Source organism: Mytilus californianus, unplaced genomic scaffold (assembly GCF_021869535.1).
Source record: "Mytilus californianus isolate M0D057914Y unplaced genomic scaffold, xbMytCali1.0.p SCAF_1, whole genome shotgun sequence".
NCBI classification, from domain to species: domain Eukaryota; kingdom Metazoa; phylum Mollusca; class Bivalvia; order Mytilida; family Mytilidae; genus Mytilus; species Mytilus californianus.
Window position 1 is genome coordinate 88,523,465 of NW_026262581.1, and position 24,272 is coordinate 88,547,736.

The 24,272-nt window shown below is 33.9% G+C and overlaps 3 protein-coding genes and 1 long non-coding RNA gene across 5 annotated transcripts in view; 3 read left to right on the forward strand and 1 right to left on the reverse strand.

Moving 5' to 3' along the window:
• Positions 1 to 24,272, reverse strand: part of LOC127710138 (uncharacterized) — a 304,241-nt gene that overhangs the window by 185,452 nt on the left and 94,517 nt on the right. The window lies entirely within an intron of this gene.
• The window catches only part of LOC127709512 (uncharacterized), a 217,648-nt gene that overhangs the window by 141,249 nt on the left and 52,127 nt on the right, over positions 1 to 24,272 (forward strand). The gene's annotated exons all lie outside the window — the stretch shown is intronic.
• On the forward strand, positions 280 to 8,450 carry LOC127710062 (lysozyme-like). Its single transcript, XM_052215796.1, has 4 exons — positions 280 to 420; positions 4,185 to 4,367; positions 7,157 to 7,232; positions 8,297 to 8,450. Exons 1-4 carry the CDS (start codon positions 291 to 293, stop codon positions 8,358 to 8,360), a joined length of 453 nt encoding a protein of 150 aa, XP_052071756.1. The 5' UTR covers positions 280 to 290; the 3' UTR covers positions 8,361 to 8,450.
• LOC127710058 (lysozyme-like) lies at positions 17,248 to 19,808 on the forward strand. The gene is made up of 4 exons (XM_052215784.1): positions 17,248 to 17,416; positions 18,095 to 18,277; positions 19,107 to 19,182; positions 19,655 to 19,808. The coding sequence occupies exons 1-4, from the start codon at positions 17,287 to 17,289 to the stop codon at positions 19,716 to 19,718; spliced, it is 453 nt and encodes a 150-aa protein (XP_052071744.1). The 5' UTR covers positions 17,248 to 17,286; the 3' UTR covers positions 19,719 to 19,808.

The window sequence follows — 24,272 nt, forward strand, 5'->3', positions numbered from 1 at the left end:
CAAACTTAGAGTGCATGATAATAATCTGCAGGCGGGATTGATAATAATCTGCGGGTGGGATTAATAATAATCTGCGGGCGGGAATTTACAGGCCGCCGATTAATTATTGTTAATGCATTTCTTATGGGGAAAATAAAAATAATCGGGGGGTTCATTGCGGCTTTCCGAGCCGTAATTTTCTAAAGAAAAACAGCATTCGTCACATGAAGTTGCTTTAAATAGAGCCTTTCTTATCTTTTACACAAAATTTTTCGCAAAACCCTTTTTTTCTTCAGATCAACCAATACAAGATGCATTGTTTATGTCCTATCTTACTTGCATTTGCACTTGTGGGGTATTCCTATGGAGCTACCAAAACAAAGTGCCAAGTTGTACAAGCATTACGCAATCAGGGCGTACCAGACAGTGATCTTAGAGACTGTGAGTATAATTAAGAGCTTATCGGTCCCCGATGAATAGGTGCAATGGGCTCCCGGTATTATATTATTTATAAAATCAATGATATTGCGAATTTTTGCACCTGGTCATGCAGAACCAAATGGATAAGAGTTTAATTTCAATAAACGTTGAGGCACCGACAATTCATCTTGTCTGTGTTTGCTGGTTTTGGTTGGTGTCGGATTGAGGTAAGTGCCATTGCTTATTTTTCTGGGAAAACACTTTTTTCAATCAAATTATTTTTTTCAATAGTACACTGAAACCAGATCTGTATAAATCGATGTTTTTTTTACTATTTTTCGATAGAAAAAAACTATTTATAATGTTCCTTTTCTGAGACATTTTTTTGAAGAAATTTAGATTCGAATAGTGCAAACACTATTATAAATTTAACAAATATTTTTAAATTATAAAAATTTTACTTTGTTAAGTGTCAAGGAAATGGAAAAAAAATACAAATTGAAGTGAAATTTGCATGTTAACAATTATGGTAGTACAGTGTTATTTTATTATTCAAACGCAAATAATTTGTACCGATGATTCATCGCGCATGCATGTATCGCAGTTGTAATATATATTTGGTTTTACCAATAATGTGAATTTTGAAAGTTATATATCATTAAATTTAGCTTTAAAATTAAAAAAAAAATAATGGAATCGTAAGGAAATGACATTCCATTTGTTTTTGTTTTGTACGGTTTAAAAATAAACCACTACACTCAAACATGCAAGAAGGTCAACGTAAAAAATGTACCATACGACTTGATTTTATCCCAATTAAAAAATAATGCCGATGCGGAAGGAAGAGATTAATTTACTGCTTTTACCAAATCAATATTCCGTTCCTTGGAATGTTGGTCAGTCGAATCTATGAACACCAAAACTTCATTTTCTGTACAATTTATTCTTGAAAACCACTGTTACAAATCCCCATTCAAACCAATACAGCTATTATCTCAGATATAACCAGTCACAAACTTTTCAGACCAGCTCGCAATGGAAAAGATAAGAATGAACAATTCCTTTGCCAACATGTCTCGATGCCATCAACTTGGACAATAACCTTCATCATACATCAGTCCACTCAAAATTACTAACACCTTTAAAGACCAGTCTCTACCTATCATCTCTTAAACCTATTCGACTAACATTTTCCATTACGAGTGTTGCAGGATCTCAATATTGATGACTTCAAGTCTGAACCTCCCGATTGCACTTGTACTAGTTCCCCATTCATATATAATCCGGCTTGCCACGTTTTAACTGGCGACCTTAAATAAAGGCAGCAGTACTATACCGCTGTGCAAAAGTCATAAATCGATTGAGAGAAAACAAATCCTGGTTACAAACTAAAACCGAGGAAGACACATCAACTATAAGATGAAAACAACGGAACAACAGAAACACTGTCAATAACATCTCTCTATCAAATGCGTTATCCGAAGGCCCAACATATAGGGAGACTAAATCAATCAATTGGAAACACAACTTCAAAATACTGATGGATTCAGTCGCGGATTATGCCAGGCATAGGTATAAAGACGTAGATACTCTTTCCGAATGGGTTAAGGCTATGAGGTCGATGATACATATATGATACATTCTGCTTGATAGCAGAATCAGGTATTGACAATTCACTTTGAAACTCCACGACACTTACCAAGGAGTAAATCCTGAATGATCATAGGTTTGTTCTATGTTCCCTTGGAATTTCGACCAAAGATGAATAACTGGATTTTCCTTCACTGTATTGGGTACCTAAATTGCATAAGTGGTTAAAAATTAATCGGCTTTCCCATGGGAACCAACTGTGATCCTCTTCTTATCGACTTGTTCCTTTAGTTAGATGAGACCGACGTCATACAGGAGCTTCTGAGGAAAAATGGGAAAAAATCTAAAATAGCCTTTGACTTCACGTTATCTTTATAGAGTATGTCCTCTCGCTGAATAATTCAAAGTTTGGTGACTATATTTGATGCATCTTTCCCATCGAACTTGAAATAAAGGATACAACAGTTACTATTAATATAAAAATAAGGAGATGTTGTATGATTGCCAATGAGACAACTATCCACCAAAGTTCAAATGAAGAAGATGTAATCAATTATAGGCAACCGTACGGCCTTCAACAATGAGAAAACCCATACCGAATAAACTACTACAAAAGGCCCCGACATGAAAAATATGAAACTATTCAATTGAGAAAACTAACGGCCTAATTAATTTAAGTCTGTTAAGTCTGTCGAGTATCTTTACGTGCATCTAGAAATTGACATTGACGGTCGGTTGAGAAAAATATTTACAATAAAAGAGATGCTTCCAATTTCCTAAATGTGAAATTTCCATTTTTATGTAGCATCATTTTAGCAGCGCCTGCATATGGACTATATATCTCACAGTTGATAAAATATACCAGAGATTGCATTTCCTATCACGATTTCCTTGATAGAGGGTTGCTTGTTACATGGAAGCTATCAAACCAAGTATTCCAAGTGGTAAAGTTGAAGTAATCCTTTGACGAAAGAAATTACGAGTTGGTTGACCTTATGGAATATATGTTTCACAGATGACGACGGATGTTTTCCTAATATCGTTACCACAATCTCGACCTATTTTCCTCGAATGTGATCTACCGAATTAAACTCGGGTTTGTACTTACATGGGCAACATGACGGGTGCCACACGTGGAGCAGGATCTGCTTACCCTTCCGTAGCACCTGATATCACCCCGGTTTTGATGGGGTTTGTGTTGTTCATACTTTCGTTTTCCATGTTATGTTTTGTATACCGTTGTTTGTCGTTTTGTCGTTTTCCTTTTTTTGCCATGACATTGTCAATTCGATTTCGACTTATGTGTTTGACTATCCCTTTGGTATCTTTCGCCTAACTTCTTAACCAACATTGTTTTGCCCCTAGCCATTATGTTATGTGACTATGAATATGAGTTTTGTACTATGATATGAGTATGTCTACCCGTAACCATAAATTGACCAGATAATAAGGTTGACCTTAGATATCTCCAAGAATTGGCACATCAACCTTCATTTTTTCCTCTTCAGGTCAAATATGCAGTCTTGAAAGAATTTCTTTCCAATATTATAGGAAGAAACAAAAAACGGTATTTTTTCTGCTGCTATTTCTTTTGTAACCAGTAAGATGTCAAAATCCTTTATTGCACATATGATTGTGTGATTGAGATTAGTACTGTTTGTTATGAATATATGACGTTAATGCTTCCAAACTCAAGAAGCCTTTTAAAAAAACTGAAGGAAATTACCGCTTTCTAAAAAGTAACTAGATTTAAATTGTATCGCATTTCTTTATTAATTCAAAGTGTCAAACGTTTCAAAGACCAGGCTACTCAGTGAAACAAATTTCAAAATTACTAAGGAAAAGAATATTTAAATCATAGTATTCTGGTAGAAACTTTCAAGGGGGATAGTTATTCCAAAAAGAAATCTATTGTTTGTGGGGTTTTGGCAATACTTTTATCCATATTGATTATGTCAGCGTTTCGCCGTTTGTATCAGAATTTTAATTTCAAATATGTTGACCTTTGAGTATAATTGAAGATACACTAGTTGTCGAAATGCACATCTTGTGCAGTAAATTTGGTGCCATTTACTTTTTTGTAGTATTTCAACTCTCCGAGATCTCAAAGGCAAGGTTGTTTACAAATGTACCACTACTTAATTTCAATTCCTATTAATTAAGGAATCAACCAAAATATTAATATAAATTTTCAGGGCTGTGTTTGGTAAAACACGAAAGTAACTATGTATATGATGTAGTACCAACAAACCCAAATGGTTCAAAGGATTATGGTATATTCCAGTTCAACAATAACTTCTCATGTGGGAAATCAGGAGGCACCAGTTCCACAATTTGTTGGAGAATTAATACATTCGGCTGTGCCGACACTTGTAACTGTAAGTACAGTTAAATATGGTAGCTAGATACTACGAGCGTAAAACAATACCGCACATTCTTTTTAATGGCTATTGTGACGTTTCAAACTCTTTTCCTTTGACAATTATGAAAATAAACGTGCGTATTCTTCGATCTTTTGAATGCTAAATATTGATCTATCGACCAAAAATCCTTACTCTAGGTTTGTAAGTCCATTGTTTTTTGAATTTACATGTATCTATACTATGTACAAACAGTACATTTCATCTCCGATTTAGAAGAAATAGAAACCAAACATCTAAACCATAATGATAACGTTATATTCATTAAAGTTGATAGCGATATCATAAGTAGTAGAAGTTCCTCTATTGTGTGTTTTCCTTGTGGTAGTGAAAACTGATATTCTTGACAGTTGTTACTTTGTTAAACATGCCAACCTTTTTTTTTTAATTCTAAATAAACTCATCATAGATACCAGGATTAAAATTTGGCACGCCAGACATATGTTTCGTCTACAAAAAGACTCATCAGAAGGCCCTCGAATCAAAAAAGTTAAACAGTTCAAATAAAGTACGAAATTGAAGAGCATTGCAAGCCCTAAATTCCGAAAGGTTTTGCAAAATACGGCTAAGGTAATCTATTCCTAGGGTAGAAAGTCCTTAGCATTTCGAAAAAAAATCATGTATTTTAAACATGATTCATAATGATGACCATATCAATGATAATTCATATCAAAACCGACTACTGGGCTGGTGATACACTCGGGGAGGAAACCTCAACCAGCAGTGACACCAACCCAGTGGTTGTAAATAAACTCGTCATAGATAGCAGGATTGAAATTGTGTACGTCCGACGCGCGGTTCATCTACAAAAGACTCATCAGTGACGCTCGAATCAAAAAGTTAAAAAGGCCAAATAAGGTACAAAGTTGAAGAGCATTGATGGCCAAAACTTCCGAAAGGTTTTGCGAAATACAACTACGGTAATCTATTCTTGGGATAGAACATCCTAAGTATTTCGAAAATTCAAAGTTTTGTAAACAGAAATAATTTATAATTATGACCATGTCAATGATAATTCATGTCAAAACAGAAGTGCTGTATACTGGGCTGATGATACCCTCGGACATCGACCCAGTGATTAATTTATCGTTGTGTTGGTGTTTAACTGACGAATATCCAACAGCTCTTTTAAATCATTCATTTTACGGGAGTAATTTTGGAGACTCAATTTGAACTTTATGACCAAAATTCCAAACCATATCGTACATAAAATTTGGTTCGTAACAAACGATTATGTGATATAAATATATATTCTGGCATATTTATGTAGGACTTGCGATGGTACTCCGAACCGCGATGGTCACGCTGAAGTGCGTTGGTTAACACGCTGAGGTACGGTGGTGACATTGTGATGCTAACTTGTTGATAGCTACGCTGAAGTGCGATGGTCTAACTGTGACGTTGACGTTTATTGTTACGATGAAATGTGATGGTGTATGCTAGCTAAAATGCAATGGTCTGAAGTAGGAACAACATTTAATGTAATGTGGTGGTGTAGTGGTTAGTGGGCTAGCCTTGCATTTGGAAGGTCGATTTTGATTTCTGGTCAGGTGAAACAAAGGACTTTAAAACTTAAATTTTCTAATTCTCCGCCTAGCAGGCAGCAGTATGGAGCCAGAAAATAAACTGGATGGCTCTGATTAAGTATAATGGATTTGAGAGGGATGACATATCTTTATATGGAGTGTCCAAATGCGAAAAAAAAATAAGCGTGTCGGTCTATAGTAGTAAGCAGGGTCAATCTCATTTTATCAAATGTTATTTGTTTTCGTCATGTCATAGCTGATAAATTACTCACAACAATCGTTCACTCATTTTTCTGATGGATGTAACAGCTTTCAAGAGAAAAACACGCCAAGTAGATTTATGCTTGACTTTATGTCAACGTGTCACGAGTTCTACTAAAAAGCTTCGACGCTTAGTAGGGGAAATTGGGAAGAACACGCAGGGACCAGTCGGGTTTATTTCGGCCTTACTTGTGGTAGAAAATTAACACTGTAGCCACAATAAAATTAGGCTAGAGTGTCGGTGTTATTACAAAGCAGGATTTATCTCAGGAATAAAACAAAATTATTTCAACTTGATATAACAAAATCATTGCTAATAATTAATTTGATTATTTAATCGTCCACATAAAATCATGTGAAGCATGCCTGAAGAGAAGTTAAAATTAATATTTATATCAAGATATTTATTTTGTCGTACAAAATGTTTGCGGCATACCGGTACTTCCGAACACTGGTTAGCCCATTAGTTCATCTTTCAGCCGTTTTGCACGCCACGATCTGTTGCCTGGCTTGGTTTTACATATTTTTGTAACCTATATCTGCACTGCTCAAAACTGTTCTGGACTTAAACGTTCTTTACTTTATTTTTCCTCTTTTTTTCTTTGTTATCATGAAACCTTCATTTACAAAATATTATCGTCCTGCCTGCGAATTCCTGTTGTATTTAAAGTAAAGTTGTATTTGAAAACGTCACAATATTCAAGAATCATTCCAAACCATCGCACTTCAGCGAAAGGACCATCGTACTTTGGCGCGGACAATCGCATTTCAGCGTGACCGTCAGACTTCAGCGTCCCCATCGCACCTACGAGTCCTAGATATTTATTGGATATTTTTTTGCTGTACTCTGTATTGTTCACAAAGTCTTATGTCTTATATGAAGTAATGTATGACTTGTTTTAGTAAGATTTACTATATCGGACTGTTTTATTAAATATATGTCTTGTGTTTTCGTTGTAGCATTCACAGACTCAAACATATCAAACGATGCAAATTGTGCTGTGAGAATTAAAAATTGTAATAGTTTTCGTAAATGGTAAGTTAAGGTGTATGATCTCTTTCAAAAACGATATTATATTGCGGTGATCTTCATTTTCTTTACCGATAGTTGATCTTGAATGAAAACAAATTAAACATTATAAAATTGATTGTTGTCTAGGTCCCTACTTAATAGAAATACTATTGAAGTATGATCCTTCAAAAAAAATATCTTAAACTACTCTGTATTAATATAGATTGTGATTAGGTGAGTTTATGGGGAACCACTAGTAGTAGGTCAATGATATTTGGTATACAGTTGTTATATTATTTGAATATCTCATTTCCATGCAGATTATTTGGCCCTGTCCCCTCATGGTTTATTGACTTTGATAATTTTGCTTAGTTTACATGTATTACTTTGTAATCAGGTCTGTTTAGTGGGAACCACTAGTTGTAGGTCAATGATATTTGATTTACAGTTGTATTAATATTTGCACACCTCTTTTCAATGGAGATTATTTGGCACCTCTTTCTCAGTCATGGTTTATTGACTTTGAAACTTTGGCATTGTTTACAAGAAAAAGTTGTGAATATGTCAGTTAATAGGGAACTACTAGTGGAATGGTAATGATATTTGGTATGCAGTTGTATTAGTATTGGAACATTTCATTTCCATGAACATGAAAATAATTTGGCCCCGCCCTCTCACTCATGGTCTCTCGACTTTGAATATTTTGCATAGTTTACATGTTAAAGTATTGCCGTTTTAATTTCAAGATTTGCTTTGTACTATCAAAATAACATGAAGGCGAGACATATCTGTGTCAACAATTGTATTACCAAAGGAGAAGTTGTCTACCTCCATTAACTTTTATTGAACATTAATAGATATTACTGTTTATTATTAACATGACATGTAATTAACGTGATGGATAAAGATAAATACGTGGGAAAGGGGGTGATAGTCAACGGATAATTATAGGGGAGCACTAATATACGATTGTAATTCAGTTGGTCAGATGAAAAAAATGGACATACTAATTTTGTCACTTATTTAATTGTTACGTGACTTTTTTATTCCAATATTAGTAGCTATTTATTTCGTTTGTCTATTTTTAGGAATGGCTGGAAGGACCACTGTTCCAATGTCCAGGGTTCAGAATACGATTACAGTGGGTGCTAGATATCCATCTGAACATTTCATGATGAAATAAAAATGAATAAGAAACAAATGTAAAAAGTCTTTTGTAATAAAAACAAAGAAAATATTGAACCAAGAGTTCCAAGTGGTGAAGTTGATAATTTTACGGACGACATCACGAGTTGGTTGACCGTTATGGAATAGCTGATTTACAGATCCACAATCACATCTTTTTTTCCTAAAAAAAAACTACCGAATAAGACTTATCACCGGGTTTGTACTTACATGAGAAACACGACGGGTACCATGTGTGCAGCAGGATATGCTTACCCTCCCGGAGCACCTAAGATCATCACCAGTTTTTGGTAGAGTTTCGTGTTGCTCAGTCTTTAGTATTCTATGTTGTATTTTGTGTACTGTTGTTTATCTTATCGTCGTTTTTCGCTTTTTGTCATGGCATTGTCGGTTTGTTTTCGACTTATGAGTTTGATTTCTCTTAGGTATCTTTCGTTTCTCTTTATCAACGTATAGTGTACTGCACCTTCTTTAAATCATTTACGGGTATATGATACAGTCATTGACATTGATAAATTATGCACGAATCTATGTTAAATATATTTGAAGCAGATGCTCAAAAGTAATCCTCTTATTAAAAACTTACACAATATATTTGTGAAACAACACACAATAATAGAACAATTAAACAACAACGACAAGTTCAAACTGCCAAGCGATTACAAATGCTAAACAAAACAAAACAATAATGTAAATCCTATTTTAACAGAATATTAGAAACAACACATATTTAACGGATACACAATTTTCTTATAAGTTTTTGGTATAAAAAGTAAATTGCGGTTGACGAAACTTAATGCTGGTTAACAATTCTTCCGAAAAGGTATGACTTTGTTTCTTGTTTGTTTTTTTTTTTTAATTTTTGTTTGTTTGTTTTGTTTCTTGCTTCTTACAAAATTGTGTATATATCCATGTCATAATTTTCTGTAGCAAAAAAGTGAAACTAATGTTGTTGCTAGAAAACTAGATGTAGGAACAAAACCAAATTGTCATAATGAAATGTTTCTTTTATATCCTCATGGTATAATACTTTTATATGATCTCCTATTTTCATTAATAAAAAAGTGCCCATAGTTGACATTAATTTACCGTTTAGCATGGATTTAAATCAATTTAATGATTTAGAGTAAAACCTGTTGGCTTTGTGTGATCTCTTTTGATACCAAAGGGATAATAAATTGTTCAAATAAGGCCTAAAAAAATATTGGAATTAATTACTTTTGGAGTGTCAAAATTTCGTTGGAAGTACTTGATAAATTGCATGCTTATATAGGTGGTTTTGAATCTGTTCAAAGTTTTGATTTTTCTTCCCTATATACCACTTTGCCTCATATTCTTATTAAGAAAAAATTCACAAACCTAATTAAATGAGCATTTAAAAAGTCAGAATGCGAATATATATGTTCAAACTCTTTTAGGTCATTTTTTAGTAACAACAAACAAAAGAACTATGTCAATTGGACCTGCTTTGATACTATAACTGCCCTTGAATTTTTACTAGATAACATTTTTGTTCGCTTTGAAGATTCCGTATATCGTCAAGTTATCGGAATTCTAATTGGGACTAACTGTGCACCACTTATTGCGGACCTGTTTCTGTATTGTTATGAGTTACAATTTATGACTAAAATCAGCATAGACCTATCGAAACAACATCTGATTAAAAAAATTAATAACACTTTTATATATTTGGATGATATATTGGCTCTCAATAATGACGACTTCAGTATGTACACTAAAGAGATTTATCCCGCTGAACTAACTTTAAATAAAGCTAACACTAACACTGAACACTGCCCTTTCCTGGATCTTGATATCTATATCTTTAACGGGAAGCTTAATACCAAAATTTATGATAAAAGAGATGATTTTTTTATTTCCTACTGTTAATTATCGAATTTTAGATGGTGACGTTCCCTTGTCACCATCTTATGGTGTTTATATATCTCAACTTGTTCGATTCGCTCGTGTATGTAACAACGTATTTGATTTTAACGAAAGAAATATATGTATTACTGAAAAATCATTACATCAGGGTTTTCGATATCACAAACTAGTCAAAACATTTACTAAATTGTATCATCGGTACAAGGACATCATTCGTAAATATAAATCAACATGCAGACATCTTATACGTTCAGGTATTTCACATCCAATCTTTTATGGTAATATTCTTTACAAAGCACAAAAATGTCGGCATTCACCTCAAAAGCTAACCAAACTGGCCTTTAAACAGATTTATTAAGAAGGGATATAGTTACGATACTGTTGTCAGGTCATTAAAGATGGCATATTTTGGTTTTAATATTGATTCACTCATAGGGTCTTTGCATCTGAAATAAACACATTTATTCTAAAACTAGTTGTTGGCATGATACGGGTTATGTTCTTCTCATATATTGTATGATGGTATGATACTAAACCCCTAACAGGAGGGATTGTGCTTGATTTTCATATGATGAAGACATAATCTTTCAATCAGTTTAATTGAGGTCTGGATCTGGCATGTCAGTAACTGCTAGTAGTCCTTTGATAATTTATGTATCATTGTCATTTTACTTAGTTTCTTTTGTTACCTATTCTGACATCGGACTCGGACTTCCCTTCAATTGAGTTTTACTGTGCGTATTGCTGTGTGTTTGTTTTTGTTTCTACATTGGCTAGAGGTATAGGGGGATGGTTGAGATCTCACAAAACATTTTTGCGCCTGTCCCAAGTCAGGAGCCTCTGGCCTTTGTTAGTCTAGTATGATTTTTAATTTTAGTTCATTTATATGTTTTGGAGTTTAGTATATTGTCCATTATCACTGAACTAGTACACATTTTTGTTTAGGGGCCAGCTGAAGCACGCCTCAGGGTGCGGGACTTTCACGCTGTGTTGAAGACCCATTGGTGGCCTTCGGCTGTATTCTGCTCTTTGGTTGGGTTGTTGTCTCTTTGACAGATTCCCCATTTCCATTCTCAATTTTATTCAAACACACAAGTCGAAAATAAACTGACAATTTAACGCCATGGCTAAAATAGAAAAAGACAAAAAGACAAACAACAGCACACAAAGCATAACTTATTAAACTAAAGACTGGGCAACACGAACCCCAACAAAAACTGAGGTGATCTCATGTGCTCCGGAAGGGTAAGCAGAATATGCTCCATAGGTGGCACCCGTCTTGTTGCTTATGTAAATACAAACCCGGTGATAAGTATAATTCGGTAGGTCACATTCGAGGAAAAGTGGCCGGAATTGTAGTTACGACAATTTGAACATATCCGTCGTCATCTGTGAAACAGATATCCCTAACGGTCAACCAACTCGTGATTGCGTCCGTACAATTTACTAAGGGGTTATTTCGACTTCACCACTTGTAACTCTAAGTTTAATAACCTCCTTGTGAGCAGCAACCCTCTATCAAGAAAATCGTGATAGGAAATACAAGCCCTGAAATAATGTATCAACTGGGAGATGTATACTACGTATGCTGGCGCTTCTGGAACGCTGCTACATAGAAATGGAAAGTTCACAATTGGGAAGCTGAAATCATCTCTTTCGTCGCAAAGTTTTGTTTTCAACCGACCCTCATTGTCAATTTCTAGATGTATGTCAAGTTATGAGACAGACTCAACTGTATCTGTTGTATCCTTTATCTCAAGTTCGATGGGATAGATGCGTTCAACATAGTCACCAAATTTTGAATTATCTAGTGAGAGAACATCATCTATATAGCGGAAAGTTAAGTGAAAGGATATTGCTAACTTCTCTTTTTTCTTCCTTAGAAGTTCCTGTATGAAGTCAGCTTCATATGAATAAAAGAACAAGTCAGTAAGGAGCACAGTTGGTTCCCATGTAATTTGCCATTTGACATTAAATTCAAAGCACCAACACGACATCATAAAATACCCTAACTGTTTGGAGAATTCTTAGAATGACCTTTTATGAGGCTTGATTTCGTACCCTAGCAAATACTTCTCGTACTTTAGTCGCAGTCAAAACTTTGGCACCCTCTGCCCGGTCAAACCACATTTACCAATATTTCATAACTTCTTTTCGTTCTGAATATACATGAAATGATGCTCTAAACAGTTCCTAATCAACGTTAATAAAAAAAAAATGTTTCATACGCACCAAAATTATAAATTGTAATTTTCATTTTCCAAATTTTGATTTTTTATTTTACACATTTCCTTTTGCTCTCTGCTTTTAAACTTAGTGTGACATGTTAACACATAAAGTCAGAATGCGAATATATATGTTCAAACTCTTTTAGGTCATTTTTTAGTAACAACAAACAAAAGAACTATGTCAATTGGACCTGCTTTGATACTATAACTGCCCTTGAATTTTTACTAGATAACATTTTTGTTCGCTGTGATTCCGTATATCGTCAAGTTATCGGAATTCTAATTGGGACTAACTGTGCACCACTTATTGCGGACCTGTTTCTGTATTGTTATGAGTTACAATTTATGACTAAAATCAGCATAGACCTATCGAAACAACATCTGATTAAAAAAATTAATAACACTTTTATATATTTGGATGATATATTGGCTCTCAATAATGACGACTTCAGTATGTACACTAAAGAGATTTATCCCGCTGAACTGACTTTAAATAAAGCTAACACTAACACTGAACACTGCCCTTTCCTGGATCTTTATATCTATATCTTTAACGGGAAGCTTAATACCAAAATTTATGATAAAAGAGATGATTTTTTTATTTCCTACTGTTAATTATCGAATTTTAGATGGTGACGTTCCCTTGTCACCATCTTATGGTGTTTATATATCTCAACTTGTTCGATTCGCTCGTGTATGTAACAACGTATTTGATTTTAACGAAAGAAATATATGTATTACTGAAAAATCATTACACCAGGGTTTTCGATATCACAAACTAGTCAAAACATTTACTAAATTTTATCATCGGTACAAGGACATCATTCGTAAATATAAATCAACATGCAGACATCTTATACGTTCAGGTATTTCACATCCAATCTTTTATGGTAATATTCTTTACAAAGCACAAAAATGTCGGCATTCACCTCAAAAGCTAACCAAACTGGCCTTTAAACAGATTTATTAAGAAGGGATATAGTTACGATACTGTTGTCAGGTCATTAAAGATGGCATATTTTGGTTTTAATATTGATTCACTCATAGGGTCTTTGCATCTGAAATAAACACATTTATTCTAAAACTAGTTGTTGGCATGATACGGGTTATGTTCTTCTCATATATTGTATGATGGTATGATACTAAACCCCTAACAGGAAGATTGTGCTTGATTTTCATATGATGAAGACATAATCTTTCAATCAGTTTAATTGAGGTCTGGATCTGGCATGTCAGTAACTGCTAGTAGTCCTTTGATCATTTATGTATCATTGTCATTTTACTTAGTTTCTTTTGTTACCTATTCTGACATCGGACTCGGACTTCCCTTCAATTGAGTTTTACTGTGCGTATTGCTGTGTGTTTGTTTTTGTTTCTACATTGGCTAGAGGTATAGGGGGATGGTTGAGATCTCACAAAACATTTTTGCGCCTGTCCCAAGTCAGGAGCCTCTGGCCTTTGTTAGTCTAGTATGATTTTTAATTTTAGTTCATTTATATGTTTTGGAGTTTAGTATATCGTCCATTATCACTGAACTAGTACACATTTTTGTTTAGGGGCCAGCTGAAGCACGCCTCAGGGTGCGGGACTTTCACGCTGTGTTGAAGACCCATTGGTGGCCTTCGGCTGTATTCTGCTCTTTGGTTGGGTTGTTGTCTCTTTGACAGATTCCCCATTTCCATTCTCAATTTTATTCAAACACACAAGTCGAAAATAAACTGACAATTTAACGCCATGGCTTAAATAGAAAAAGACATAAAGACAAACAACAGCACATAAAGCATAACTTATTAAACTAAAGACTGGGCAACACGAACCCCAACAAAAACTGAGGTGATCTCATGTGCTCCGGAAGGGTAAGCAGAATATGCTCCATAGGTGGCACCCGTCTTGTTGCTTATGTAAATACAAACCCGGTGATAAGTATAATTCGGTAGGTCACATTCGAGGAAAAGTGGCCGGAATTGTAGTTACGACAATTTGAACATATCCGTCGTCATCTGTGAAACAGATATCCCTAACGGTCAACCAACTCGTGATTGCGTCCGTACAATTTACTAAGGGGTTATTTCGACTTCACCACTTGTAACTCTTGGTTTAATAACCTCCTTGTGAGCAGCAACCCTCTATCAAGAAAATCGTTATAGGAAATACAAGCCCTGAAATAATGTATCAACTGGGAGATGTATACTACGTATGCTGGCGCTTCTGGAACGCTGCTACATAGAAATGGAAAGTTCACAATTGGGAAGCTGAAATCATCTCTTTCGTCGTAAAGTTTTGTTTTCAACCGACCCTCATTGTCAATTTCTAGATGTATGTCAAGTTATGAGACAGACTCAACTGTATCTGTTGTATCCTTTATCTCAAGTTCGATGGGATAGATGCGTTCAACATAGTCACCAAATTTTGAATTATCTAGTGAGAGAACATCATCTATATAGCGGAAAGTTAAGTGAAAGGATATTGCTAACTTCTCTTTTTTCTTCCTTAGAAGTTCCTGTATGAAGTCAGCTTCATATGAATAAAAGAACAAGTCAGTAAGGAGCACAGTTGGTTCCCATGTAATTTGCCATTTGACATTAAATTCAAAGCACCAACACGACATCATAAAATACCCTAACTGTTTGGAGAATTCTTAGAATGACCTTTTATGAGGCTTGATTTCGTACCCTAGCAAATACTTCTCGTACTTTAGTCGCAGTCAAAACTTTGGCACCCTCTGCCCGGTCAAACCACATTTACCAATATTTCATAACTTCTTTTCGTTCTGAATATACATGAAATGATGCTCTAAACAGTTCCTAATCAACGTTAATAAAAAAAAAATGTTTCATACGCACCAAAATAATAAATTGTAATTTTCATTTTCCAAATTTTTATTTTTTATTTTACACATTTCCTTTTGCTCTCTGCTTTTAAACTTAGTGTGACATGTTAACACATAAAGGATTCATACAGCCAAGAGATTAAGCAGTTAATCAAAAAAGGAAATCTCAGAGGGAATCACACGAACGAAACTATCTCAAATCAAAAGTAACGAAACTGGCCTTCGATCAAATAAGATGATGAATGTACTGAAACCAAAAGAACTAAAGCTATACATGGTCAAGCAAACTGTTTACCAATTATTTGTGACGGAAGGGGTTTCAAAATGAGTTGTTTCTTCACTGACCAGATTAGACATGTTTAAGTTCTAGATTTCAAGGTTGAAAACTTATTAATGTCTAATTTCGTCATACAATGGGCATGTATAAGATTTCCCTGATTTCAAGGTCGAAAATCTATTAAAACCATTCACGCGTTCAATTACGAACAATATGCATACAAAATGTATTAGTTCTTGGAGCATGTCTCGATCTGAAATAACAAACAAAGTTTTATAAGTTTCTCATGATCATTCTTTTCGTTTAAGCTTTATTTGTTTACTCATTGTTATTAGTATTTGAAGGTATCAGCAGGATGTAGATATTTATCAAATTTAATACATTAGCAAAGGTAACTAAGTGGCATTGGGTCCTCTAAGAGTGAATTGTAAAATAAATTGCAAAAAGATTTTTTTTTTATCAATGGTCGTCAAACAGGGTGCATTTATGACTGCATTGCGGAAAAATAAATTATGAGATTTTTATTTTCCAAAAAAAAGTAATATAGATAAAACATGAAGTGTATTGTTTTTTTCTGGAATACCTCCCTCTATCAAGCTAAAACCTGTTCCCCTGGCCTCAAACAATTAAGTTGTTATTGTGATCCGGTGTACGTGGGTTGTTGGAAATTCACTACCGGATATTATTGTAGTATATATAGTCGGGTAGAAATCTTTGTTTTTATACTTAAAAGATTCATAAAGGTAAGCTAAACGTTTTGATTTTAAATATATAAATAAGGAGATGTGGTATGATTGCCAATGAAACAACTATCCACCAAATTTCAAATGAAGTGGGTGTAAGCAACAATGAGAAAAACTTATACCGTATAGTCGGCTATAAAAGGCCCCGACATAAAAAATATGAAACAATTCAATTGAGAAAACTAACGGCCTAATAACATATCAATTTACGAAAAGCAAATATGCCAGACATGAACCAACGACAACCACTGAACTACAGGATCCTGACTTGGGACAGGCACATATATAATGTGACGGAGTTAGACAAGTTTGCTGGCGCCAAACCCTCCTCTTAACCTGGGACAGTGGTGTAACAACTATGCAAAGCAATAAACGAATAACAAATATCAGAAAACCACTCATTTACATGCTCCTGACTTGGGACAGGCACATATACAATGTGGTGGGGTTAAACTAGTTTGCTGGCGCAAATAGTTGGTGTGTAATGATAAATCGTTTTATATAAATATGTTAGCTAAAAAATTAGTGTCAATAATGTTAGATGTGCAACTAGCATGATGGCTTAATATTAAAGACAAATGTACAAATTAGCTGCATTTATCATGTAAAAGTGTTGCATAAAAATACATTTGGTATATTAATTTTATTTTCTCAGCGAGAACAAGATTCGGTTATATGACGCTACCGTTAGGCCATTATAAAAATATTCTAGATTCTCATGAAGCTGTTTTTAAAAATATATGTTTTCTCTATTTTTTACCATTTTGGCGAAAAAATGTAGCAAAATAAAGAAAATAACCAGAAATTCTTTTTTCTTTTTTTTGTTTTTTTTGTTCTCAAAAAGTCGTGGCGAGGAATAAAAATCTAAGATTACTGTAATTGTTACATTTTTTCCCACAAAACCCTTTTGCAGGTCAGCGAATACAAGATGCATTGTTTGTGTCCAATAATACTTGTCTTTGCACTGGTGGGGTATTCCTATGGAGCTACCAAAACAAAGTGCCAAGTTGTACAAGCATTACGCAATCAGGGCGTACCAGACAGTGATCTTAGAGACTGTGAGTATGATCAACAGCTAATCGGTTCTAGGTGAATATTGATAATGGTTATTGTGGCGCATTGCATATCATATGACAATGCATCTGTTTTTGGAAAATTTGCATGTTTAATTTACTTCAAAAAAAGCAGAACTAATACAGTTTCTTGCTAAGAACGATTTTCACAATATTAAAATATATATTTTCTTATTCACTGCAATTTCACACACACTTTGATACGGGTTTGTTCTAAGTTTCTGATCTTAATATGTATGCCGCCACAGAATCTCTGAATATTACCTCTTGGGAGAATTTAGAAATCAAAAGTGCATACAAAATGCAGCATTTACAAAGTAAACGCGGATATCTGTATCATGACTGAGAGTGGATATTTCCAAACTCAATAACAACATGTGCAATCTAAATTATATAGTTTTCAGTTTTAACGTATTCCTGAAGTAAGACAATTTTTTTTTTTTTTTAGAACATATTTAGGGCATGCTGTAAGTATTGTCTGTCAGTCAGTGTGTAAAGCTGGCTTCAGTGAACCCAATCACGTTGTGCGTGTGTACCCAGTTAGACTATTTGGCTCATATATTGTTCGATGATTTTTGTACGTCTATTTTGTTCGAAGGAGACGGATGTTAGTAGCTGGTGCGGTCTGCTGTACTGACAATTGTATTTGATAATTCCTTTCAGGGCTGTGTTTGGTTAAACACGAAAGTAACTACAAATATGACGCAGTAGGTACAAATTCCAATGGTTCGAAAGATTATGGTATATTCCAGATGAACAGTAACTACTTTTGCGGAAGGCCAAGCGGCACTAGTTCCTCCACATGTTGGCGAGTTAATACCTACGGCTGTGCCGACACTTGCAACTGTGAGTACAACTTGATATGCTAGCTATATAAGTTTATAATCTTTATATCTTGTGTAAAAACATATCGAGTAGAATTGATATCGAATACTGGTCGGAACCTTAATAACTGAATATGAACAACCATATCAGTTTGTTGTAACTTACGTCATACTATGCAAAGCGCTTTTGTAGATTGTTAGTTGATAACATCTTTTATATCTATTTACATATATGTCTTAAATATTCAATTTGGTATACAGGGTATAAATGAAAAAAAACACTGTATAAATTGTATACGGCCGAAGCGCTTTTTTGGATTTACCTTCCCCCAGGAACGCTCAAAGCCGAATATTTGAAAGGCAAGGATGTGTAAGAACCAAAAGAGTTGAAGAGCTAACTTATATGACCAAAAAGGACCTAAAAATAATAACCAAATCCATCTAAGGTCAACTTTACCTGAGAGAGTTGAAACCTTAGTTTCTTGATAATTTCTAATTTATAAACGGACATTTTTAGAAAGTTTTGTTGTAAATCATGCCAGGACCGAAGTATTGACTACTGAGCTGATGATACCCTCGGGAAGTGATAGTCCACCAGCATCAGTATCGATCCAAGGCTGTAAAAATGAAAACAACTCTTTATAAATACATGTTAATATTTATTCATTTATTTATTTGTTCATTAATTATATCTTTTTGTGTCTTGAATATGATTGTATTGCACTTATATATATGACTTGCTATTATCTATGTATCGTTTTGAAAATCTGTATATAAATAAGGAGATGTGGTATGAGAATATTTTACCTTACAGAATTTACATTTACATGTTATTTGTTTTCTTGTTGCAGCATTCACTAACTCGGACATATCAAACGATGCAAATTGTGCCGTCAGGGTTAAAAATTGTGGGGGTTTTGGCAAATGGTAAGTTTAGGTTTATTGTTTGTTTTGAGGAAGATATAAAACGGTGTATATAGTGATCCTGATTTATGAAAAAAAAAATCAATCTTTTCATTTAATCGGATCTGTTTGATGTCTTATATTACACACACCACGAAAAAATTAAATGCTATTCTGTATTTGTCTTTTTTTTCTCTTAGATCTAAAGCATTACGTATTCAATTTCATTTTAATCAAACATAAGTTATTCAACGTTTATTTATTATTAAAAGAGCCCAGAAAGTGTAATAAAATGTGATAAACTAAACATTTAAAAAAGAAGGGGCTTTCCAATCATTATGTAGCTGTAAGGAACACAGAGTTAGCATTATTATTTAGTAACCATAAGTTTATAACCCATACAATACGTGTTCATTGATTTATTTGTTATGTTACATGTTTGTTTATTGATTTCAATGATGCATACATTTCTCATCTTGGAGGTCTTTCTTTTTAGGTATGGTTGGAGATATCACTGTTCCAATGTCCAGGGTTCAGAATACGATTACAGCTCATGTTAAATATTTTGGACGTTTCACAATAAAATAACATTCAAAAGAAGACAAATAGATTTTTCAGCAGACTTATATTAAAATTGTATCTTCCGCATATTCATCACATGAAACTGTGCCTTTGGTCATGCACTTACAACTACCACTTCCCCCTTCCCAATTGAGCATGGGCTAACGAACCACAAAGAAAACCAAAACTATCCAACGTAAACTGCATATGCTAAACAATGAAGATTAAATTAAATAAGATATAATGTTTGATATTTTTCAGGTTATAGAATAAACATGCGTCTGTCCCAAGTAAGGAACCTCTAGCCTATCTTAGTCTTGTGGTTTTTTAAATTTTGGTTCATTTATATGTCTCGGAGTTAAGTGTGGCGTCCATTTCGCTGAACTAGTATACATTATTGTGTAGTGGTCAGCTGAAGCCCACCTCCGGTTGCGGGATTTTCTCGCTGTGTTGAAGACCCATTTGTGGCCTTTGGCTGTTTTCTGCTCTTTGGTCGGGCTGTTGTCTCTTTGACACATTACCCGTTTTCATTCTCAGTTCTAACATTTAAAATATATCAGTTGTTGTGACAAAAACGACACACCAAAATCAGATCACAATAAAAGCGTTGAAAAATATCTAGATTCCAGAAATAGTTTTTCCTTTTAAACGTCTTACCTTTTATTCCTAATTTCCTCTTCGAAGAGTTCTTAATGTGGACTAGTTTCCAGTTAGGATTCCTATTTTTAGTATTATATAGTATTCACAAAGGAAATGTGACAAACAAAACAGTAAAAAATAAACGGCTTATTTATTTTAGTAAGGATTAAAGCATATGCGAAACTTAAGGTGTCAAGCTAACAAATTAAAAACAACAGTAGTTCACAGATGCTCAAATCTCATAGGTCCATAAAGAAAATACAAATCAAAGAAACTGACAGCGAAAAAACAGAGACAATCACAAGAACTATGAAAGTAGCGAGACAGGATGCCTCAACACTCTTGCTATGCACGCATCGCCATCCATGCGAATTTTTATTCAGTCAAAAGGTCACAATCGGGGATAAGACATAAGAGGTAAATTTACAGATCAATGAGACGACTATTCTGTAATCTAAAGATCTAAGACCACGAAAACATGTCGCTGGTGAGTTCAAACACAGTCGTTTCCTCATAATAGTTGGGACAGTTTTTGTGTTAGTAGAACCATTGTTAATGAAATCCGTATAGCATGAATCTGCACGAGCGTATGATATTAATTAAGTTATTTATACGCCATACGATTGGACAGAGAGTATGTTGATGCTGAGAAATGGAAACGTTTGTCATAGATTCTAGTTTAAAGTCATTGATACTTCAAATAAACAAAAAGTTAAATATGTTTTACAAATTTGAATGGCTAAATTTCACTACAAAACACGGATACATAGACTTTCATTTAACAAAAAATCTTAGATATCTTATAAAAATCTTTAGAAATGTACTGTTATTGAATTATTGTCTTTCCGTTCTCTTATTCGCCGACAGCTTTTCCGTGCGCAGTAACCTTAACCACGAGACCTCTTGTTATTTCTTCGGCAACCGCACAATGCTAGTGCGAGAGAACAACCATGATGAAAAATAGGTAAACAAATGTAGAAGTAAGATAGTGTTGATTAATTCTGAAAGAAAAATTTTAATACACCAAATCAAGGACGTACATTAGATACAAATATTTGACCAAATTATTTAACAACTGTTTTGACAAAGTTTATTTAACAAATAGAAACGCTTGGAAAAAAAAACATCGCTCTATTGCATGTCTATCATCTTACTTATTTTTCACATGTTCCATGATTCTGTGTTGATTCACGTTTATAAGGTCACATTCGGTAAACTTTGGCAATAAAGCACGAAAGTTAATTTACCGGAAAACCTTTCACTAAATGAAATATGTTTTGTCGATTGTCGAGTTAAGATTGAGGAAAAGATAAAGAAGCAAAACAGACATTAAATTGTAGTTTCGGTAATATCCTTAATTTCAAGTTCACTGGGATATATGAGATGCAAGCACTCATTAAAATGTTTGTTATTGAGTGACAGGACATCACCAATATATCTGAAAGTGAAAGACGTTTTTATTTTTGTCTTTGAGAAGGTCCTGTATGAATTCTAATTCATAAAAGTACAAAAGTTAAGTTCATTGAGTACAAAAAAGAACCAAAAAAAACAAAAAAAACTGTCAACGAGTTGGGTGCACAATTAATACCTATTGAAAAACAGACTGTCTGTAGAAACATCAATTGACAATTTCGAAAAATATATCGTCGATCAAAACGTCCTGCATTTCTATGATAACGTCTCCGGTGTAATTGTTGTTGAAATCAGCAAGGTTCTTTACATCACTTAAAAGAAGGAATCTTATTGTAAAGATCAACGATTCCAATTTTTGTATAACAAGTTTTGTTTTATGAAACATTATAGTCGATCTTTCATTTGAGCATGTGAAATAGTAATGTTATGGGAGTGTAGGGAAATCAAAATTTTGATATTACTGCAAAGTTGTAATTTTTTTTAGAGATTTTGGAAGAGACCTTTAGAATGTTTAAGAATCCACATCTTACTGACATCACTCTTGTTGAATAAACCATATCACAATATTTCTACTGTAATAAGATCTTGGTTGACCGATATGATATGTTTGTGTCTGAACTCACGGGGGATACGTTTTCGTGGTCGTATATTTAAAATTTTCTGAAATGTCGTCTGGTCTGAAAATTGACAGATTGTGTCCAATTCCTGATCATATCATTTTGAATGAATATGGATTTGCATGGCGGGTGATGCATACGATGCGCCTGGTCTCTCTCCGTGTGGAGTTCATCTAATTTCTTCAGTGATTTTCTTTCTTGATTTGTATATTACAAATGAATTTATGAGGTATTACCATCGGGTAAACTACAGTTACCTCTTATTTAGATATTCCAGAATTTTGTAGGAAAATATAAGAGTTGAATACAATTTTGCTGAACAGAAATTCATTTTGCAGAAAAGGAGGAATACATCTGACTTCAAATCAAAGAAAAGTAAAATGTTTTATTAAGACCGTTACCAAGAACATTTAACAAGGTTTCCACTCAGATCCATCAACATAATTATAATGAGTAAACGCAACATTCCGAATTCGCAAAAAAAACAACATGTATCTAATAGATATAAGAAGATGTGGTATGAGTGCCAATGAGACAACTCTCCATCCAAGTCACAATTTATAAAAATAAACCAGTATAGGCCAAAGTACGGTCTTTAACACGGAGCCTTGGCTCACACCGAACAGCAAGCTATAAAGGGCCCCAAAAATGACTAGTTTAAAACCATTCAAACAGGAAAACCAACGGTCTGATCTATATAAAATACGAGAAACGACAACCACTGAACATCAGATTCCTGACTTAGGACAGGTGCAAACAAATGCAGCGGGTTTAAACGTTTTAATAGGCGCCAACATTCACCCTACCTGAAACAATACAGTAACATCACAACATAGAAAGACACACTACAAAATATCAATTGAAATGGCTTAACTCAATCAAAAATTCATATTAACAAAAACAAGTGAACATACACTGAACGAATAAATTTGATCTATGACACAATGTAAATACAAAATTGATAAAACAAGGGGTTAGATGTTTAACAATATCAGAAAGACAACCATAACCTTTAACAAAATGTCGCCAAATAAAATAACGTACACAGTTAAATAAAAAATAATTTTGTTGTAAGGTATGATACATGGAGTACGGAAATTATTTTTACAAAATAAATAATTTTGTTGTTCCTAGTACGAGGGAAAAGGTGGAAATTTATCGTCATATTAAACACTTATCAAAGGTGGTATATATTAAGAATAGTGAGATAGACATAACACTGAATAAGTAAACATTAAATAACAAAAATACATTACAAATTGTATCAACAGGTCAAATTAACACGAAAGTACGATTTGAGATTACTCGCAGTTACTGAAAGCTAGTTAAAAGCTAAAAACAATTAATAATAAAAAATCATGCATCAGAGACTAAAATCAACTACAACACATCCCAGGGATTTAGTGTTTTAACGTCATGGACAGTCAAAGAAGACATGACTTGTGCAATGCCAAAAAGTATCGACAGGCAGTAGGATAGTTAGGAGTTAACCTGTTCATAAATATGTATAATGTAATATATAGATTGAGTAATCTCTATATAGAAAATGAACGTGGATGTGTATTTATACATCCCAAAAAACTGTTTGAAAAGAATACAAATTTAGTTATGTTTTAATCTGCTGATGACAAAATCGATATTTGTGCCAATGTAAACTGTATTCAAAGATCTAATTCCAACATTGGTAAGATAACCTTTACTAATAAGTTTGTCTAATGGTTCGATGAGTTTATACGGATCACATAGTGATTTCCGCGCTTTAAGTACAATATTAACGTAAAATTTTATCTAATACCGTTTTTAATGAGTTTTCTACAGGTACGTTCGTTAAAAACTATGAAAGCACGCTACAGAAAAGTACTTCTAAAAAAATGTCGAAGAAAA

What these genes read in the sequence shown, in the direction of transcription:
- LOC127710058 (XM_052215784.1), top strand. Translation starts at nt 17,287, where the DNA reads ATGCATTGTTTGTGTCCAATAATACTTGTCTTTGCACTGGTGGGGTAT. An exon ending in AGACAGTGATCTTAGAGACT is followed by an intron (nt 17,417 to 18,094) that starts GTGAGTATGATC and finishes AATTCCTTTCAG; the next exon opens with GGCTGTGTTTGGTTAAACAC. An exon ending in CTGTGCCGACACTTGCAACT is followed by an intron (nt 18,278 to 19,106) that starts GTGAGTACAACT and finishes TTCTTGTTGCAG; the next exon opens with CATTCACTAACTCGGACATA.
- LOC127710062 (XM_052215796.1), top strand. Translation starts at nt 291, where the DNA reads ATGCATTGTTTATGTCCTATCTTACTTGCATTTGCACTTGTGGGGTAT. An exon ending in AGACAGTGATCTTAGAGACT is followed by an intron (nt 421 to 4,184) that starts GTGAGTATAATT and finishes ATAAATTTTCAG; the next exon opens with GGCTGTGTTTGGTAAAACAC. An exon ending in TGTAATAGTTTTCGTAAATG is followed by an intron (nt 7,233 to 8,296) that starts GTAAGTTAAGGT and finishes GTCTATTTTTAG; the next exon opens with GAATGGCTGGAAGGACCACT.